At 39.7% G+C, this 20,174-nt stretch overlaps 2 protein-coding genes across 3 annotated transcripts; both read right to left on the bottom strand.

Moving 5' to 3' along the window:
* Nucleotides 1–340: 340 nt before the first annotated feature.
* Nucleotides 341–16,341, bottom strand: LOC148874081 (uncharacterized). The gene is made up of 5 exons (XM_088966685.1): nucleotides 15,702–16,341; nucleotides 5,083–5,208; nucleotides 1,741–1,892; nucleotides 1,448–1,568; nucleotides 341–606 (listed from the first exon to the last, which is right to left on the bottom strand). Exons 1-5 carry the CDS (start codon nucleotides 16,209–16,211, stop codon nucleotides 442–444), a joined length of 1,074 nt encoding a protein of 357 aa, XP_088822811.1. The 5' UTR covers nucleotides 16,212–16,341; the 3' UTR covers nucleotides 341–441.
* A 404-nt stretch (nucleotides 16,342–16,745) lies between these two features.
* Nucleotides 16,746–19,771, bottom strand: LOC148874080 (G-type lectin S-receptor-like serine/threonine-protein kinase At5g35370). 2 transcript variants are annotated; one of them, XM_088965590.1, is made up of 2 exons: nucleotides 19,309–19,771; nucleotides 16,746–19,215 (listed from the first exon to the last, which is right to left on the bottom strand). In XM_088965590.1, exons 1-2 carry the CDS (start codon nucleotides 19,712–19,714, stop codon nucleotides 17,075–17,077), a joined length of 2,547 nt encoding a protein of 848 aa, XP_088821716.1. In that variant the 5' UTR covers nucleotides 19,715–19,771; the 3' UTR covers nucleotides 16,746–17,074. The 2 variants fall into 2 exon arrangements, with proteins under 2 accessions (XP_088821716.1, XP_088821715.1); XM_088965589.1 differs by having other exon boundaries at nucleotides 16,746–19,771.
* Nucleotides 19,772–20,174: the final 403 nt, after the last annotated feature.

Raw genomic sequence — 20,174 nt, 5'->3', positions numbered from 1 at the left:
CACTTTTAATCTCAAAATGAAATGTAGCATGGTGGTTTGGAATTCTAGTGAGATATAAACACGTTAGGAGGTTTGAATTTGAGTCACTTTAACTGCTATTTTTTTTAGATTTGGCAAGTATAGATAAAGCTAACTTTGACCCAACCCATCTTAGCCCTAATGGGTACCCTAAACCCAACCCACCCTGACCCTTTTCCACTGACCCTAATGGGTTTAGTGAACCCATATTGACTTGCTAATAGATTGGGTGGGTATGGGTGGGTTGGGTGGGTCAAATGGGTTGGGGTCAAAATTGCTAGCCCTAGTAGTACAGGCACCCATGGAGAGAAAAAAAAAAAAAAAAAAACACATTTTAGTAGTATAAATATTCAGTAAGAAACCTTAAATTGAGTACAAAGCAAATTTATGGGAAAGAATTTCTTGCATTTCTTGAGAAAATATTCATTTCGATTTCCCAACAGATCTTCTTCGGACCTTTGTTGCCCACAGTTCCATATTCTCTCTTACTTCCCAGATGCTGCTTTGTCTTTTCCAGTCCCATATTTCTTTCGTGGTTGAGTTCCTGCCACTTTGTTTATCTGAATTACCTGCATCCTTCCCCGCTACCTACATAAAGAAAATTTAGTCTTTATGGATATAAAGAACACCAATTAGGTCATCTTCAATTTACAACAATCATTATGCTGATTGTGAACCAAACTCATTAAAAAAGGGAACTTTCTGCTACATGTTACTTTGATAATACTAGCAACCATAAAGCATACAAAACCAATCAGAGTGTATGCATTTACAGTACCAAATACCAAGTAATTTCCATATAGAAGCATGAGAACCACTATCAAAATAACATTCTATGTGAAAGAGTTAAGCAAGAAAAGAAACATTGTGTCCAGTGTGATTCCTCGAGAAATAAAAAGTATCAATAGTGGAAGAGGTGAGGAAAGAGGAAAGTGTGCAATCATGGTTCTCACTACTGAACTCCTTTTTCAGGGACATACCCCATAACCTTTTTTTGGATATATCTTTTGGACAAAGACGAATACATAAGAGTTTAGTTGGGTAAGTATTTACCACCAAATAGGCTAACTGTGCATGGGGCATATTGTTACTTTTACATTTTAATCACACGTCAGTTCAGTTTACTTGGTGCAACTTATACCATGATCATCTAGAAACACTGGAAACCAAAGGGATGGGCAGCAGATAAAGCAATATATATGAAACAGCTGCATTGAAGACCCTGCGTATAAGCAGTAAAGATCCTTCTCTCAAATTAAGAAACATATGAAGTGTACATATTCCTCGGTTAATGAAATTTGATTTATTAAACTTGTACATTTAACCAACCTAAAATGACACAACTTAGGAGTATTTCAAGATGAAGTGTAATCAAATTGTGGAGTTCCCAGTATACAATCCAAGAGGAAGGAATCAATAGCTGACTTACAAGTTCTGGACCTCCAACACATAAAAGTAGAGGTTGATTCACAACGAAAAGTGCTACTTCAATATCAATAAAACCAGCTTCCACCATTCTCCTTAGTGCTCTAGCTTGAGAGCTCTTCCCTCTTTAAGAAAGTCAAATTTAAAATGTTAGAATTTGCAGGGCAGCCTGTTAACAGCATACCAAAAGATAACTGAACTTGAAGTGAGAAACATGAGATACATTGCAGGAGTTCATCAAACAAAATAAACAAAAAAATAAAAACAAGGTACAAAATCAGCAAGGATCTCAAAGACCTGCTCGGGTCCCTCAGTGGTGACCGGGCCTCAGGTGAAGGTATAATCCCAGCAAGCATTGCAGATTCTCCCAATCTAAGAAGGGATGGGTGCTTCCCAAAATAGAAAGCAGATGCTGATTCAATTCCATAAATACCATGTCCCCAGTATATCTGCATTTATTCCCTCGTAAGATTTCCACTAAATGAAGGCAAATCTGACAACAGAACTTCGTAAGAGATCAAGAGCTACATACCTAGAAAATGGAAATCATAAAATGATGAACCATTTGAACCAAATTGAATAGAAACTTACAAATTTTAAGATTTTTAAAGTGAAAAGATAAATATTACCATAAGAGTCCTCTTATCTTTGGTAGCAAACTTCTCATGGCTGCTTCATCGGCTAGATATCAAGAATGCTTTCTTGGATAGAGATCTAGAAGATGAAGTATATATAGTTGAGCTAAAATAGGTTTTCAACATGAAGGTAGCAAAGGGAAAGTATGCGGCTTAAAAAACGCACTACATGATCTAAAATAGTCTCCCAATGTCAAGCTAATTACACCCTATCGAGGAGCAAGGTCAGATTGCCACCTTGATTAGTTGATAGTGTACATGGATAGTATAGTCATTACAAGGAACTAGAAATCTAAAATTTGGAAGTTTAAGGAGTTCTTTGCATCTCAGTTTGAAGTGAAAGATCTAGGGCCTCTAAAGTACTTTTTAGGGATTGAGATTGCTATGTGTTATAAGAACATCTCCATTTTCCAAAGGAAGTATCTTCTTAGGGATAGAGTTTCTTTTTCCTGGTATTTTAGGGATAGAGATAGAGAGATTTAGGGGGTCCAACCCAACTACATATGCCTATGTACCTCAATCATAGACTTGGGGAGAACGGCAGAGAGGTTTCCAAATGCTAAGCAGTTCCAAAGACTTTGGAAGACTCTTAAATCCATCTATTTGACAACTTGATATTGCATACGTTGCAATATCAAGTTGCAGCATACTTAGCTACAACTAAACATGCTCTCAAATACTTGCAATAAACATCTTAGAAGAGGAATCTTTTTCTCTAACCATGGCCATCTTAGAGTGATGCATATGCAAAAGCTGATTGGGCCAATTCTGTTGATGACCATAGGTCTACCACAAGTTATTTCAAATTTGTGGGTAGAAACATGATAGCATGGACAAGTAAGAAACAAGTAGTAGTGGCTAGGTCAAAGTATTGAGGCAGAATATTGTTCCATGGCACATGAAGTAGCTAAATCTTTGTAGATAAGAAACTTGCTAACCAAATTAGGTTTTCCCGTGTCCAGCACTATACCTCTTTATTGTGACAATAAGGAAGAAATAAAATAAATATAACTGACAACCCAGTTCAGCATGACAAAGCCAAATATAGTTAGATTGATAGAGGTGGAAAAAGGCAAAATCTGCCTTTCATTTGTCTGTTCTAAGGAACAATTAGCTAATGTATGTACTAACTGTGTTTAGCCTGTGCTATAGTGAAGTAACAAGTTGGTATGTTTGATACATACGACCTAACTTGAGAGTTATGATTCTTTATTTATTGGGTGCAAGGGAAATAATGCCATTTAAAATGTTTTTCTTCAAATTAAATAAAAAACAGAATAAAACAAGAGGGAAAACTAGTAGAAATCTTCCCTAGAGATCTCAGCCTGAAATAGAGAGTAGAGAGAAATATGAGAAGAACTAGGGCTAAAAGTAGAGATCAAGAGTCTGACTCGTCTCTCTAAAAGCCACCCACGTTTATTGATTTGATAACAAATAACAAATGACAGCTTTACCCCTAACTAAAAAGAGAGAAATAACATAACATAATATGAAATTCCAATTGTACCCTTGGAGTGGAAGGATTTTCAATGAGAAGAGCTGATCCAAAATGGAAGTCTTGGACACAATAAAAAAGTTGTGCATATTGGGTGAAGAATTTGGAAAACTTTAAAGTCTTCTCATTGAATGACATTTTGAGAAATTGGAAGTGGCACTTTCAGCTCAAGTAAAGGAAAGAATAACCATGGATTGGAGATCTCTAGCGACCAACTCTATAAAGCTTAGCTTTGATGGAAGTTTTATAGGCAACCGAAGTGTGGCTGGGTTAGGAGGGGTTTTCCGTGATTCAGAGGACAAGGTACTACTAGCTTTACTTTCAGGACCTGTTGAGCATAGTGATTCGTTGACAATAGAATTATTGACCATGCTCCAATGCGTAATGTTTGCAAAGCAGCTTGGATTCCATCAGTTGGAGGTGGAAGGGGACTCTCAAGTGGTCATTTCCAGGACAAGATGTAATACCCAAATCCCTTGGATCTATAGACACAACTTTCAGGAGATTGAAAGTATAACAAGGGAACTAACTGTCACCTTTAAATGGGTGAGGAGAACTGATAATGGGATGGAAAATACTCTAGCTAAACAAGGGGCTTTTAGATATCAAATGTTTTGGGAAAAATTGTTATCTTTTGATTGTTTAGGGTGGAGAAGTTTTCCACCTTGATGTATCTTAAAAATTTCCTCAATAAAATTTCTTTTTTAAAAGGGGTTGATAACACAATTTTATAGTTTTCTTCCCCTATCACTGAAGGAGACAAAGGCCATAAAATTTGTTTCTCACCCCTTTTACATGAAATAAATGCAGCATTAGTTTCAAGTGCTTAGACAATCAATGTTAGTGATATAATCAGAGAGAAGAGTATATATAAAGAAGATTCATGCACAATATGTGAACTCAAACTAGGCAACAAGAACATGTATAGTAATGTCAGTTCAGGAGTCCACTAAAGAGAGGCATATAGCATAAATTGACCAGATTGGGAAGCAAAAAGAGATGCATCCTACTATTATATCTTTCTAAGGACTTGCAATTTTTTTCCTAATCTTCACCTAAAGATATTATGCAATTATATTATTAAGATAAATGATATAATATAGGGAAGAAACACCTTAACCGCCTAACTTAAACCCACCCCCAAAATCACAACAGTTTTCCTTGATTTCAACAATGCCTATGCAATAAACTAGTCATCAAGAAACAAAAGGATTATGAAAGCCACTTGAAGAAGTAATGCTATTGACTCATAAAACAACTTATTGCACAATAAAAAAAGAAGCTTTTTTCCACTTGAACATAGAAGATAAATGGATAAAGAGTGTTTAGTTAGATTCCATGTCACATGCTGTTGACAAAGAAGCATAAAGAACCAGAAAAAAGACAATAAAGCACAGTACTGACACCTGCCCCACCTGGAAAACATACAACAGAAGTTCTAGAAAATCACCATGTAAAACAAAGTAGAGACTGCATGAACTCAAGTTATGTACAGAAATATAACTATACCTTACTCAGATAGGAGTTCAGTATCTTCCATTTTGACATTTTCCTCTCCAGTATAAGTGCCAGAATAACCTCAATGATTTTTCTTGCTAATGTACGTTCATTTTTCAATAATGTATTCTTCACGAGCTGTCAAACAAAATTAAGCAAAGGACGTCGCATTAGAAAGACTTAAGACTATGAAGCAATCGGAACTAATTAGACTACAACAAAGGATATCAAGGATTTCAAAGAAAAGAAGAGCCTTGAAATGAAATAAAGCAAAACCTCATGTACCTAGAAGTAGAACATATGTGATTGTTTCAAAGAACGTGATCATCAACTTAATTAAGAACATGAAACAAGAAGTCTTGGACAACAATGCAAATGGTGGTACAACCAACTGGTTTACTAGTTTTATGCATTAGCTTTGACGGATAGTAGTTCAGATCGTGGTCACCTTATAGGAAGATGTTTAAGTTTGGCTAATAGACAAGTCATGCACAAGATAAGAAGAGCAATTACCTACTCATTAAGCGTCGGTTAGCATTGAATGTTTGAACTTCTCAATCTTTTTTTTTTCTCTTTTTTGAGAAAAGTTAAAGTATTGTATTACATTTTTCCCTGTAAAGATCATATTTACATGTATAGAGCATGTTTACATCATGTACAGCCAGGAATATACATCTATAAGGAGAGCCGCTAAAAGAACAAGATGCATGCTGTCCCATCATTAAAAGCAAGAAAAAAGAACAAGATGGGTATTTAGAGTCCTTAATATCTAATTCAGAATGCATGGCATCAAAGGTACATAGAAGCAAAGGCAAGTATCAGGCTATCAGCATTACATAGTGAAGATAAGTTAGTTATTATTTAACAAGCTGAACCAAGTTCTGTATGAATCGCAGCTTTAGCATGTCTATTTTTGTTGGATAAAGTTGACTCTTACTCAAAACAAGCTTTCAGCATGGCAAGTAGATGATTCTTGTGCAAGAAGTGGACAGCAATCACAAACTTGTTAAGCATCAGTTGGTTTAAAAAATATAGTGCCCATTTGGAAAGGCTTTCACACAGTGGCTTCTGGTGTTACATGAGCTGAGAAACCAGGAATGTCGTGAAGCCATGTTTGTGAAAATCTGGAAAGTCAGAAATAGGCTTACAGAAGCCACAAAATTGACTTTCCGGTGAAGCTATTCTCTGAAGCAGCTCAGTCAACACATCTCAATCAACACAGAAGCCCTCCCAAATGGGATCTCAGAGATCTTCTTCTCTTCCTTTAGGAAAAACTATTTCAACTTCAACTAACCTGATATTTAAGGGGTTTCATGCATGAACAACAATTTCAGGTCGAATGTGTAAAGCATTTTCCTTGCTTGCAGTTATTCCATTTCTAGTTTGCTGATAAAGTTGTAAGGAATGAAATATAAGAATCTTCTTTATGGGAAGAGATACCCTTCACATTGTCTGCAGATTGGCTTCTTATTTTCTTGATTGGGTTTTCATTTTGAAATATTCTGAAGGCTTTGATAGATAAGATCTTCGAAGGAACATAAAACTTAGAGATTGTTGATGTCCATATAGTTGGGATATGGCACTGTTCTACTGTGCATCATTAGTTGGATATGGCACTGAACAGAACGGAATGGAAAAACAGGATTCATGTAGCCAACCCCATATAGTTGAGACAAAGCTGAGATGATGATTATGATGTGATGAAGGTGAGATTGTCGATAACACGGTACAAAGAACCCTCAGTAAATAGGGACATGTCACAATGTTCTACTGTGCATCATTAGTTGTTAATAAAATTGAGTTATTTATCAAGAAAGACTATTATCTAATTATCACTTATCTAGCATTTACCCCTCCATGAATTTATATGTCAATGATAGCATTGTTTTGCTAGTGCATAAATAGAGGGTAGTATGGGTTCAACCTGAAATGGAATATCAAGTTAAAGAAAAAATGAGAAAACCTTAAGCGACTCCACTACTTTCCTGCAGTAAAGGTCTCCACTTACATTTCAAAGTGTGCAATTCATGGTTAAGTTTCTGATTCCACAACCCCACAACCATTATTCAGATTTTCTGGACATTTGCAACCAATCTCCATTACCTACTTTTTCTCAAAAAGTAATAAAAATAAAGGACAAAAAGTTTAAAATACCCTGAATAATTGAAAAAATAATGCCTGACAATTTAATCTTAGTGTCAAAAGTCCAAAACAGCCAGTATTATCAACATCCATAATATCCCATCTTTGTGAGGTCTGTGAATTATATTGCACCTGCAACTGGTATTATGCCACTCCTCGTGGGGAAGAGGTTATATATTGGGATCCTATATCAGTTACAGTGCTTTTGACTGGAGTTACTGTTAGGGGCAGATGACAGCTAACCCATGGGGCCAAGAGGATTCATGAAGTGTTTTGATTAGAACTGCTAGGTTACCTTGCCTTTCATTTATTAATAGCTAGAGGAAGTTAAGATGATACATTTCTATTAAAATGTGTTGCCTCCATGGTATAAAGCAAATTACAGATATGTTCTAAAGTAGGACATGTTAGGGAAACTTGGGAATTTGGCTGGTCTAGTCAGGAGTAGAATTAGGATTTCAATGTCTGAAACTAAGTTTACTTGGATTTAATTTCAGAAATAAGGTTATAAAAACCTGAAATTTCAGTACAGGAATAGGTAAAAATTTGGAAATAAGTGTATTAAAAGTGAAATTCAGAACCTGGTAGGAATGATTAAAAACTTTGATTGGAAGAGTGGAGATTTCTGATCAGCATTCTCCATTTCCAGCTCTCCAAGTCTTACCTCTGCTTTTTAATCCTAGCTTCTTCCCCTCTCCCTCACTCCCTCACTCCCTCCCTCCCTCTTCTTCCGGCCTTCCAGAGAATGGGTACATTGACCTATAATGTAACAGCCATCCAAGTAGGTTGGTCTAAGATTTTAAATGAGTTAAGAAAAGACTTTCTGCTAGCCCCAAGGTTAGGGTTAATGGATCATAATACAAGGGTTGAAGTTGAACATGTACTGCTGGATAATAAGAAAAACCAAAAAAAAAAAAAAGAGATTCTGTTACATAATCAATAATTAAAGAAATTATGCTTGTGTTAGTTTATGAAACTAACTTATTCTTTAACAAGACTTTGAATAAAACTAATCACAAATAAGTGTAGTGCATCACCCAAAGTGACCATGCTAGGCATCACATAAAGCAGTATAGTACAAAAACTTCAAAGATAGTCCAAATTTCAGAAATACATGACTTGTGTGGCATGATGATATGAAATATGTTGGTCCATTCTGCAAACTATTGGGATGAATGATCAACAAAGCCTTACAATTAATTGTTGTACACCAGATTAAAGCTAAAAGGTATTTTATTAATCAGAAACGAAGAATAGCATTTATGAAATTAAGAAACACAAATTACATAAATGTAATAGGATGGTCAGCCTGACTAATGCAGCCCAAGTCTTTCACCTGGTCAGTCTGAGATGCAAGACACACCAAGCATGCACCTAGTCACACTAGGCATGAACATTTTGAGAGGAGCTGAACCTGGATTCTGGCAAGGAACATGCCTTGGAATGTGCTTCGCCTGTGCAGTAGGGTGCATTTTAAAACACTGGTCCAAATTGTGTGATCTTGGACTCACTGGATGCAACAAAATAAAGGTTTATTACCCAATGTTGGTCTGGATATCCAGGATCTTGGGAGGGGTGGACTGGAAATGGACCCAAGCTCAAAGTGGCCACTCTTTGACTTGATCCAAGCATCCTAATGCTTTGGAAACAGAGATTGTACCATCTCGCAAAGCAATACACCCTTATCAATACCAAGCAATAGCTCAGTGTAAGATCAACTGTCTCTAGTATCAAAATGATGCAGGATAAACCTGGAAACAAACCTAGGAATCAACACCTCATAGCTTTCTAAGAGATCAGCAGAATCAAAAAAATTATAATCACTTGAACATTAGAAGCAGAAAACTCCAACTTATAACCAATGACAGGAAGGTATGACAGGATTTGTGTAGCCAACTCTAAATAGTCCGGACTAAGGCTGACTTGACAAATGAGTTGAGTTGAGTAGTCTTCAATTTCTTTTGTTTCGACTGCTGCTACAGTAGTCCGAACAGGAAGAGGAGAAGAAGAAGAAGAAGAAGAAGAAGAAGAAGAAAAAGAAGAAGAAGAGAAGAAGAAGAAGGGTCTGTCGAAAATCTGATGGTTAACCCATCCAGTCGACCCCCTTAATCTATATTAGATTCTAATAATGTTTACAAAGACAGAAATGCCCTTACTTAAGTGTGGGGCAGAGTAACTCTAATAACACTGCCACATAAGCAAATTACTTAATAAACAGAAGAATACTAAACTACCCCTATTTGGCACATCTTAACACTCCCCCTCAAACTGGAGAATATATGTCATATGATCTCAGCTTGTTACATAGATAGTTCACTTTCCCTGAGCTTAGAGCTTTTGTAAACAAATCTGCCCACTGGTCATTCGAGACATATGTTCTGTATTTATCTCTCTGGCAAGAACCTTCTCTCTCACAAAGTGGCAATCAACCTCTATGTGCTCTGTACAACTTCATAGGTTTATCCATGTGAAACTCAATTTCTTGTAGGAGATTCCTCAGCCACTCTAATTCACAGGTAGTGTGAGCCATGGCCCTATATTCGGCTTCAGCACTGCTTCTGGCTCCAACTGTCTGCTTTTTATTCTTCCATGTCACAAGATTTCCTCCCAGAAATGTGCAATAGCCTATAGTAGATCTTCTGTCACTCACTGAGCCTGCCAAGTCTGCATCTGTATGCCCAACTACTTCAAGTTTTCCTCCTGGTTTATACAATAGCCCACGGCCTGGAGCTCCTTTCAGATACCTCACAATTCTAAGGACTGCATCCCAGTGAGGTATACGAGGGTTCTGCATGAATTGGCTCACCACACTGACTGCAAAGGAGATGTCGGGTCTCGTGATAGTCAGATAGTTCAGCTTTCCCACTAGTCGTCTATACCTTCCAGGATCTTCAAATACTTCTCCTGTATCACTGCTCAACTTAACATTTGGTTCCATACGGGTCTCATTCGGTTTTGCACCTAACAGTCATGTTTCTTCCAATAGATCAAGGACATATTTCCTTTGGCACAAATTCACACCTTGTTTTGACCTGGCAACCTCTATTCCCAAGAAATACTTTAATGTTCCAAGGTCCTTTGTTTGAAAATGATTTTGTAGAAATACATTTAGTTTGCCAATCTCCAATTTATCACTACCAGTGATGACAATATCATCCACATAGACCACTAATAAAATCTTCCCAGCTTCTGAGTCATAGCTGAACACTGAGTGATCAACCTGGCATTGCGTTCACCACTTCGCTAAACTTCCCAAACCAAGCACGTGGAGATTGCTTCAACCCATAAATTGCTTTCTTCAGCCTGCACACCTTACCACCCTCCCCCTGAGCAACAAACCCAGGTGGTTGCTCCATATATACCTCCTCCACTAGATCACCATGGAGGAAGGCATTCTTTATGTCAAGTTGAAGGAGAGGCCAATCATACATAACTGCCAAGGAAATTAGGACACGAACGGAACCAATTTCAGCCACCGGAGAGAATGTCTCCATGTAGTCCACACCATACACCTGTGAGTAACCTTTAGCAACTAGTCTGGCCTTCAGACGCTCCACACTACCATCTGGCAAGTATTTCACAGTATACACCCATTTACAGCCCACAGCATGCTTCCTAGGTGGGAGAGTAGTAAATTCCCACGTAAGAGTATGTTGAAGAGCAAAAAGTTCCTCCTTCATTGCCCGCCGCCATCCAGGTGAACTAAGAGCTTCTTGAACATTGTTAAGTAGGGAAATAGAAGACAAAAGTGAAACAAACTGGCGATTTGAGGCAGAAAGACGAGATAATGAAACAAAATTGGAAATGGGATGGAGTGTAGAACTACGTTTACCTTTCCGTAAGGCAATGGGTAGGTCAAGATCTGAAGGTTCAGCAATAGGAGCCATGAGAGGATCCGCAGATGAGGTAGAAGCAGGAGGAGGGGCCGGTGTCGTTCGACGTGTATACACTTGTCGGATCGGTGGTCGTTCAGTGGTGACCTGCACTGGATGAGGAGATGAGTCTACTCCAACAACAGCCTCTGGAACTGAATCACTGACAGGAAGAGGAAGAGGAGGTAAGGGCGAGGACAAGGGTGCTTCATGACTAGAGAAGAAGGGGACAGACTCAAAAAAGGTGACATCAAGGCAGACATAACACTTTCGAGCAATGGGATTATAACACTTGTACCCTTTTTGAGTCTGAGAGTAGCCAAGGAAGACACATTTAATTGAGCGTGCATCTAGCTTGTCTATTCCAGGACTCAGATTATGAATAAAGCACACACAACCAAAGACACGAGGAAACATGCAGTGAGTACAGCATCACTCCAAAACCGTTTAGGAACATGCATGTGATGAAGCATAGACCGAGTAATTTCAAGAAGATGACGATTCTTCCGTTCAGCCACCCCATTTTGTTGAGGGGTGAAAGCACACGAGGTCTGATGAATAATGCCATGCTGTTCTAAATACTGTTGAAATGCAGTAAGAAAGTATTCACAACCATTATCTGAATGGAGAACTTTGATTGGAACACCAAATTGTGTGCGTATTTCAGCATGGAATTTTTGAAAAATGGAAAATAATTCACTTCTTTCTTTCATCAAGTAAATCCATGTCATTCTTGAACAATCATCAATAAAGGAAACAAAATACTTGTACCCATTATAAGACTCTATTTTGATTGAACCCCAAACATCTGAATGAACCAAAGAAAAATGACTCAACATACAACTCTCAACTCTTGGACTGAAGGACACACGACGGTGTTTACCAAACTGACATGACTCACATTGTAAAACTAACAACTAACTCAATGATGGAACCAACATCTTGAGAAACTTGAGAGATGGATGTCCCAGTCGGCAATGCCATTGTAGAGGAGTAAGGGAAGTCTGAAGTGCAATTGAAGATCCACCGCCGTCAAGGTAATACAATCCACCAGTTTCATGCCCCCCACCAATCTTCTTCCCCGTCTTGAGATCCTGAAAAACACAAATGGAAGGAAAGAAGGTAACAGAATAGTTAAGAGCTTTGGTTATTTTACTAACAGACATAAGATTGAATGGAAACTTAGGTACGTATAAAACAGATGATAAGGGGACAGAAGCCAAGTCAACATTACCAACACCACAGATGGGAGATGAGGACCCATTGGCAAGTGTAACAGTTTGTGATGTGGATGTTTCAAAAAGAGAAGAGAACACACCTGGAGTCCCGGTCATATGATCTTAGGCTCCAGAGTCAATAATCCAGGAAGGAGTTTTAGATGACATGCAAGCAATACCTAATTGGGCATATGTGGCAGTGGTATGCTGTGAAGTAGTTTGAAGGAACCGTTCATACTCATCACGCGGAACACTCACCATCTCCCTCCCAGAAGTAGATGTAGATGTGGGAGGTATTAGGTCTGCCAGTTTACTGTCACTAATAGCAACCTCGCCTGCTACAGCATGATTAGCCCATTTAGAGGGAGGCCATGTAGGTCATAACAGAAATTCACTGTGTGTCCATCTCCCTACCACAATGAGTAAACTTCCATGTAGAGTTATTTTTTCCTCTGCCACGGCCTCCCCCTGAGTCACGGCCACCCCGACCAATCATGGAATTGCCACGGCCCCCTCTAGAATGACCTCCCCCTCTTGTACTATGTCCGCCACCTCTAGCTATCACAAGTGCTGATCTATCATACTGTGTGGGGTTCTCTGTCTGGCCCAAAGAGATTCTACAAAGTCTTGAGAATACTTCCTCAAGTGTAGGAAGAGTAGAGCCCCCCAATATTTGAGCTCTAACTGGTTCATATTCCGACTTCAGCCCCACTAAAAATCTTGTAACATCTAGTTGCTCCCTTTGCTGTTGCTGAACTTGAATATCTGGAGTAAGGGGATGATAGACATTGAGTTCATTCCTTATATTCTTCATGCAGGCATAGTACTCTTCTAGTGTTTTGGTTCCTTGTTGTAAATCAAAGTACTCCTGATACAGCTAATATACTCTTGTTGTGTTATCTTGTCCAGAATATAGCTTCTTAGCATGCTCCCATATATCCTTAGCCGTATCAAGGAACATGAAGTTGGCACTGATTTTGGGTTCCATACTGTTCCACAGCCAAGTCATGATTTGAGCATCTTCTTGTTCCCAATCATCAAACCCTGGAGAGTCATCCGGTGGCTTCTCATCTCTAACATGCTTTACTTTCTTCTTTGCCTTGAGAAAAACTTCCACTCATTTAGCCCATGGAACATAGCTCTCCCCATTTAGTTTAATTGAGGTCATTTATACTCCTAGATAGTCGGAGGAAATTACTACACTAGGTTTCTGATCATTGTAGCCATCTCCTATTGCTGCCATTGTACTCTTTCACAGTTGTCTCTAACTTTACTTCTCAGCTACAAGTTGATTGATTTGTTCACAGTTTGATATTTCAGCACCTATTGCAGCCTCTAAACACCACTGTTGACTTCACACACTTGTTCTTATTCACACTACTGCTGGCTTCACACACTTACGTCCCACATAAGCATCAGTTTACCATTCACTAATCACAAGTAGAGGCCCTCTTACAACCACTCAAGCACCACAACACAGCCAAATCTGTTGCACCCAGTTCAGACTTGTTTAACACACTTAAGAGGGCATTACACAACCACAAGGAGTTCGGCAAGGTCACTGCATTCTACTTTACACCACTCGGCCATTTACAGCAGCCCTAACACCATTCAACAACTTACAGCAGCCCTACACCATTCGGCTACTGCACACACAGCCCTTCCTAGGGCAACAATGAACCTAGCTCTCTAAGTTCTACTCAGTACAACAACTTCTTGTAGGGTTTCTACCCAGAAATATAAGTAACACTAGAAGAAGAGAGAACCGACCTTCCTTTGAGAATATCAATCAACCATTCACTGCTGAAGTCACTTTCCTTGTTGAAGAAGGTTATGCGCAGCAGAGAGACAAGCTGTAATGTTTCTGACCTAGGGCGAACCAGTTCTCTCCATCGACTGACCAGAAACGAAGGTGAAGAGTCACGAACAATGCTGAGGTGCTTTACCAACTGACTTAGGTCAGGAACCTGGCCCTGATACCATCTTTCGACTGCTGCTACAATAGTCCGAACAGGAAGAGAAGAAGAAGAAGAAGAAGAAGAAGAAGAAGAAGAGAAGAAGAAGAAGGGTCTATCGAAAATCTGATGGTTAACCCATCCAGTCGACCCCCTTAATCTATATTAGATTCTAATAATGTTTACAGAGACAGAAATGCCCTTACTTAAGTGTGGGGCAGAGTAACTCTAATAACACTGCCACATAAGCAAGTTACTTAATAAACAGAAGAAGACTAAACTACCCCTATTCGGCACATCTTAACATCTTTGAATTCTCATTTTAATTTTTTCTTTATCTATATCTATTCAGCTCTAGTAACCAGTATATATACCACAACTACTCTAAATTGAGGCACTAGTTATTTTGGTTCTTCAACTTGTTTGTTGACTTCATTTTCTCTTAGATCTTCTCCTTAGGAACATTACAGGATGGATTATGTCACACATCCTTCGACCTTTTTCGTATTTTGTCCACCACATCTTTCAGTATGAAACTATGAATTACACAATTGCAATTGAATGACAAATGATATATATTCTTCTAACAAGTTTGAGTATTTTTCTAATGATGGCATCTCCTATCTTGAAGAAGATGCCAATTCATCATGCCTTCTCAGAGAAATTAAGATGGAATTCATTACCAGTTCTCCTATGCACATAACCCTCATTAACCTTGTCATCTTCTTCAAGCCTCCTCAAAAATCAAAGTACATCGAAGTTCCAATCAAATTAAAAAAGAAAAAAAAAAAAAGAAAACCAATACTCAGTTCTCATCAGCTGGAAGGCATTACCAGACAGTAACAAAAGGCCCAAAACTTAAATCTTCCAGCTTGAAATTTGGCTTTTAATTCAAACAACAAAATTAAGTAAAAGGAAAAGTATCCAACAGGACGTCTTGCTCTTTTAAACTCAGGGATGTTAAAATTTCAGTTAAGTGCAAACATAATTAAAAAAAAAAAAGAAAAAAGGAGAAAAAGCACCAACAAGAATCACATCATCTTGTTTATCCTGATACGGAAAAGGCAAAACCACGCAAGATTATCCACATTGCAGTTTTTACGCTCGCTCAAAAAAGAAACCCATCTTCTGTAAGTTCTTATTCATCAACAGAAAACCAAAGTCCATTTATGAAGAACATTTGTTTATCTGGAAGTTATCACCTGGAACCAAAAACTGTAATTGCAATAGGAAAGGCAAGTCCACCATGCAAGCTCATTGTGGGTTAACTTCAAACACAATGTAATTTCTGTCGAAATACAAAGCAACAAATATAGCTAAGATTTATCGATTTCTCGAAACATTCATGTAATTAGTTGCCTCTCTAGCAAACATTTAAAATGCCCTTCTGCATCCTCCAATTTGCATCTTAAAAATAGAAATAGAACTGGGGAAGAGGAATTCACCTGTTGAGTGATGGTGCTTCCACCTCCGCTAGCAGACAATGACAACACAGCACGAGCAATCCCAACAGGATCAATTCCACAATGCCGGAAAAATCGACGATCCTCATAAGCCACAACGGCTTGCCACAAATGTGAAGGATAATTGCTGGCCCTGGCATCCATCTCCGAAAAAACAATGAGGCGATGCCACCGCTGGGGGAAATCAGGCGGGAGGATAGATAAGAGGATGTGAATGCAGAGAAGGATCATAAAGAATGCAAAAAGAATGACAGCTTCCAAAACTAAACGTCTCTTCGGTTGTCTCAGGGGAGAGCTCCATGGGTGGAACGAGTGAACCCGTGTTTCAACCCAGTTCCGGCTCGCAAGAGGCTTTGATTGGAGAAAAGAATTTGAGAAGTTGGGTGAGGGAATCGAGTGTCTGTCGGAATGTTTTGGGGAGGAGGTGTTTCTGAAGTGAAACCTTGACTTACTGTTGCTGAGCATCGGACGATGCACCATACGCAAGGCCATGATGACTCAATTGACTGATGGCTCAACAGTAGTCTGGGCTGGAGTGCTGGACGGCTTGGCCGCTTACATGTATTAGAGACAAGGCTATTAATGCTTGCTCACAGGGGTAGAATAGATGGGCATTGAAAAAAGAAAAAAAAAAAAAACTTCTAAACATAAAAAGGATGTCAGAGATCCAAAGCACATCAAGCTGAGATTAGTGAAAAGATGATTTAAGAAAATTAGGACATTACTGTTGTATGAGCAGCTTCACAGTTTGAACATTAAGCAATGCATTAGCCTATACAACCCGGCTTAGGGGCTGTCTTGAGCAGGGGGCCCCAGATGCTTGTTTATTTCACTGTTAAGGCTGTGCCCACACCGTTCGAACGGGCTTTGCCCTGACTAAAGCCGAACTCGGCAGAGAGCCCCAGATTCTTGTTTATTTTGTGATAGACAGAACACAAATTCAACTTAATTTCGAGTGTTGAGGTTGGGGCAGAGAACCCCAGATAAGATCATTTTGAGTTGAAGATTATCGGGTACTTTCTGATTGAATGAATATAACTTTTATCCATTAAATAAACCAAGAAGAGTACATGAGACTGAAGTCACTGAGCTAATTCTTAGTATATTGAAACAAGAATTATTTACAATCAAAAACCCACATGCTCTGTGAAGTGATTGGAATACAGATGCTGGAAATATGTCTATGACAAAAGGGAACAAGATGATGTCCCAAAAGAAGCTTGATTTTTAGCTTGTCTCCTCTCCTACAGCCAAGAAACCTCCTATACAGAATCCTCTGAAACAATTAAACGGAAATCTATGGAAAGACCCATTAGACTTTGAGATATAATCACCACACTCACTGTTCACCAGAGCTATCTTGGACCAGAGACTTGCTGTGATGACAGGTTAGAAAAAGAGGCGTGTGAGCCACTGGTTGTACTTGTTTGTGGATAAAGCATGAAGTCGAACACTGCATTAAATCCCTGCATCCTTGAGCCCTCGGCAACCCGTCGGCCATAGAATCGCAAGAAATTCAGTGACTCGAGCCTTGGTTCACCCAATGGGATCCCACCTTCCAGCATGCTCACCACGTTCACCATGCTCGGCCTCAGAGCTGGCTCCTCATGCAAACAACACAAGGCCACACGCACAAGCTTCTCCACCTCTTCACCTGTCACTCGCCCCTGAAGCCTCGGGTCTGCAAGCTCCAAATACCTTCCTTCTTCATGCATCCCCAGTGCAAATAATGGAAAATAAACCGACCCAATTGCAGATGATGATGAAGATGACAGACCACTGACATTGCCATTCTCAATGCTAGAAGAACTCCTTGTTCTCAATAAACAATTCCTCCTTCCCCTCACAATTTCAAGCAGAACCATGCCATAACTATACACATCAGTCTTGTCAGAGATTGCAGTGCCAGTAAGCCACTCAGGAGCAAGATATCCGCGTGTCCCTCTCATTGTAGTGAAGAGACTGGACTGATCCGAGGTCAGAAGCTTGGAAAGTCCAAAATCAGATATCTTTACCTGGAACTGATCGTGCAAGAGAATGTTCCCTGGCTTTACATCACAGTGGATGATCTTGTGATCACATCCACTGTGCAAGTATGCAAGGCCCCGTGCCGTTCCGAGTGCTATATCAGCCCTCTCATGCCATTCCAGCACAGGTCCATTGCCAAAGAGAATCCTGTCCAGAGAGCCACGGTTCATGTACTCATAAACCAGAAGCCGCTGCCTTCCTTGGGCACAGAAGCCTCTTAGTCTCACCAAGTTGACGTGGTGAATGTTTCCAATTATAGCAATTTCTGTGCAGAATTCTTTCTTCCCTTGGACGCTTAAATTGTTTATCTTCTTCACGGCAACGAGGGTCCCATCAGGCAAGGTACCCTTATAAACAGCTCCAAATCCGCCAGCTCCAATATGTTCACTGAAATTATTAGTTGCTGCCTCAATCTCTTCGTAAGAGAATCTCACAGGTAAGCCTGGGATTGAAAATGCTTCAAGCTCTTCTTCGGAAGAGAGAGAATCCAAGCTGCCTATTTTCATTAAAGAAGTTTTGGTGAGCGAGTGTCTTCTCCACCAAAGAAAGCACAGAACCAGAAGCGTCACCAACAGAAAGAACCCAGTTGCAGGTAAGAGAACCAGTGCGACCAATGGAAGCTCTTGCCTCTGATTGTCAAAGAGGGTTTTCTCATCTGGGTTTGTCGACAAGGATCCGACCAGTGTCTTAATGTAACCCAATCGATCTGTGTCGCCCTCAGTATTCGACATAAGGGACCCCAAAAGGTCGTTGATCAAATAACAGGAATAAGAAGAATTGTCATAGAATAGGCCCAAGCAAGAACAGCTTTTGGTGCAGAGATCTTGACAAGCCGTTAAATTTAGTCCATAAGCTGCTGGCTTCACGAAATTATTGGCGAAGTAGTCTATACCTACGCCGAGCATCTTATACAAAACAGTCGACGAATTGGATTGAATGCTGTTTCCATTGTCAGTTGAGTTACAGGCAGAAGGGAGAGTAAGATAACTCTCTGCAGGCAAGCATGGTTGGTTATGTGAGTCGGAGCGAAAGCCAGGCGGACATGAACATCTACCTGTACTCAATTCAGAGTTTTCTGTACACAGGCCATTTCTATTGCAGGCGAATGGAATTTGACAGAACTCCGGCGCTACAAGTTCCTTCCTCCACCCAGTACTAGTACTGGAGTAACTCTGCACAATAAAATAGCCTCCATAATCCAACTTTGCAATCTGAAAATCTACCTGAGAAAGGCCAACCTGAACCACAACAACCTGTCCATCGCTGCTGAACAGGTAAAGACCGGTGTTGTTCATCATCATATAAGATGCCGCAGAATTGGAATTAGTATACGCGTTTGGATCCATGGACAGTTTCCAATACGTTAGGCCATTCCATTGCAGTAACCCATCAGTATCTGTTATTATAAACCGGTAATATGCCGTCGACAAGTCATCATCCGATGCTGGGCTGGACAGCGAAGCGCCGACTGGGAAGCGTTGTCCGGTGACTAACGTATCAGTGGGATAATCAAAACTCTGCCAAAGAAAGTTGTTAGATTGATCAAGTAAAACGAGGTTACCGGTCTCTAGAAGCTGCAACGCGGTGACTAGTGACTTCAGCGGCGGCGTTGACCATTTTTGAGTGCCGTCATCTCTAACGACGCTGAGTCCATTGACAGTTAGGTTCAGTACACCGGTATTGGAGATGGGGGAGTCGCGATTGGCTGACCAGATGATGGTGTTGGATGCTGTGTGAAGGACGCATAAGTAGAAGCGTGTCCGTTGTCCTTCTGGGTTGTAGATGGCAGCTGCAAAAGTTCCATTGCGAGAGACCAAGAAAGTGCCGCTGCTATCGACGAAATGAAGATTTGAAGCTGTGAAGTTTGGGTAGATGAAAACTGAGTTGACTGGGCCGGAGAATGAGAGATCGGGGAGAAATGCGGAGGTTAAGAGGAGGATGGCAATGGATAGAAAGATGGATCCCATGCAGAGAGAGAGAGAGAGAGAGGCGATGGATGGAAGAGGAGATATGGCTGAAGGTGGTTAGCCTTGTTTTTGCTTTGAAGGCATGAATTTTGGTTGTGCCGCAGTTTTGTTAACCGGGAAAGCTATCCACCGACTTGACGTCGCTTTAGTGGACCCGGGAGAGGTTGATTGCAGGACAGCAGTAGAGGAGTTAGGGATTAGAATGATTCGGGTAGAACCGAAAATCGAAACATAATTCGGTTTCGGTTATTTGGGTTATAGGGAATTTCGGTTAAGTTAATACGATATCTTGGTTAATTCAATTTCGATTTGGCTTTCAGATTAAAATTCATTTAACCGAAAATTTCATTATATATTATATAATAAATACTACATAACATTATATAATTTTTATTATATATTAATACAATAGGGCTGCTCTCTCCGTGCAGGAAATGGAATTTATTCGTGCGAGTGTAAG

The sequence above is a fragment of the Nelumbo lutea genome, chromosome 1 (assembly GCF_056320005.1).
Source record: "Nelumbo lutea isolate HS-2025 chromosome 1, American lotus-T2T, whole genome shotgun sequence".
Classification (NCBI taxonomy): Eukaryota; Viridiplantae; Streptophyta; class Magnoliopsida; order Proteales; family Nelumbonaceae; genus Nelumbo; species Nelumbo lutea.
This window is presented reverse-complemented; position numbering and strand designations above follow the sequence as displayed.

Coding starts and splice junctions, on each gene's coding strand:
- LOC148874081 (XM_088966685.1), bottom strand. CDS start 16,211: ATGGCCTTGCGTATGGTGCATCGTCCGATGCTCAGCAACAGTAAGTCA. Junction 1,893..5,082: donor TGAACTCCTATCTGAGTAAG/GTATAGTTATAT, acceptor GAATAAATGCAG/ATATACTGGGGACATGGTAT. Junction 1,569..1,740: donor CCACTGAGGGACCCGAGCAG/GTCTTTGAGATC, acceptor ACTTTCTTAAAG/AGGGAAGAGCTCTCAAGCTA.
- LOC148874080 (XM_088965589.1), bottom strand. CDS start 19,714: ATGGGATCCATCTTTCTATCCATTGCCATCCTCCTCTTAACCTCCGCA.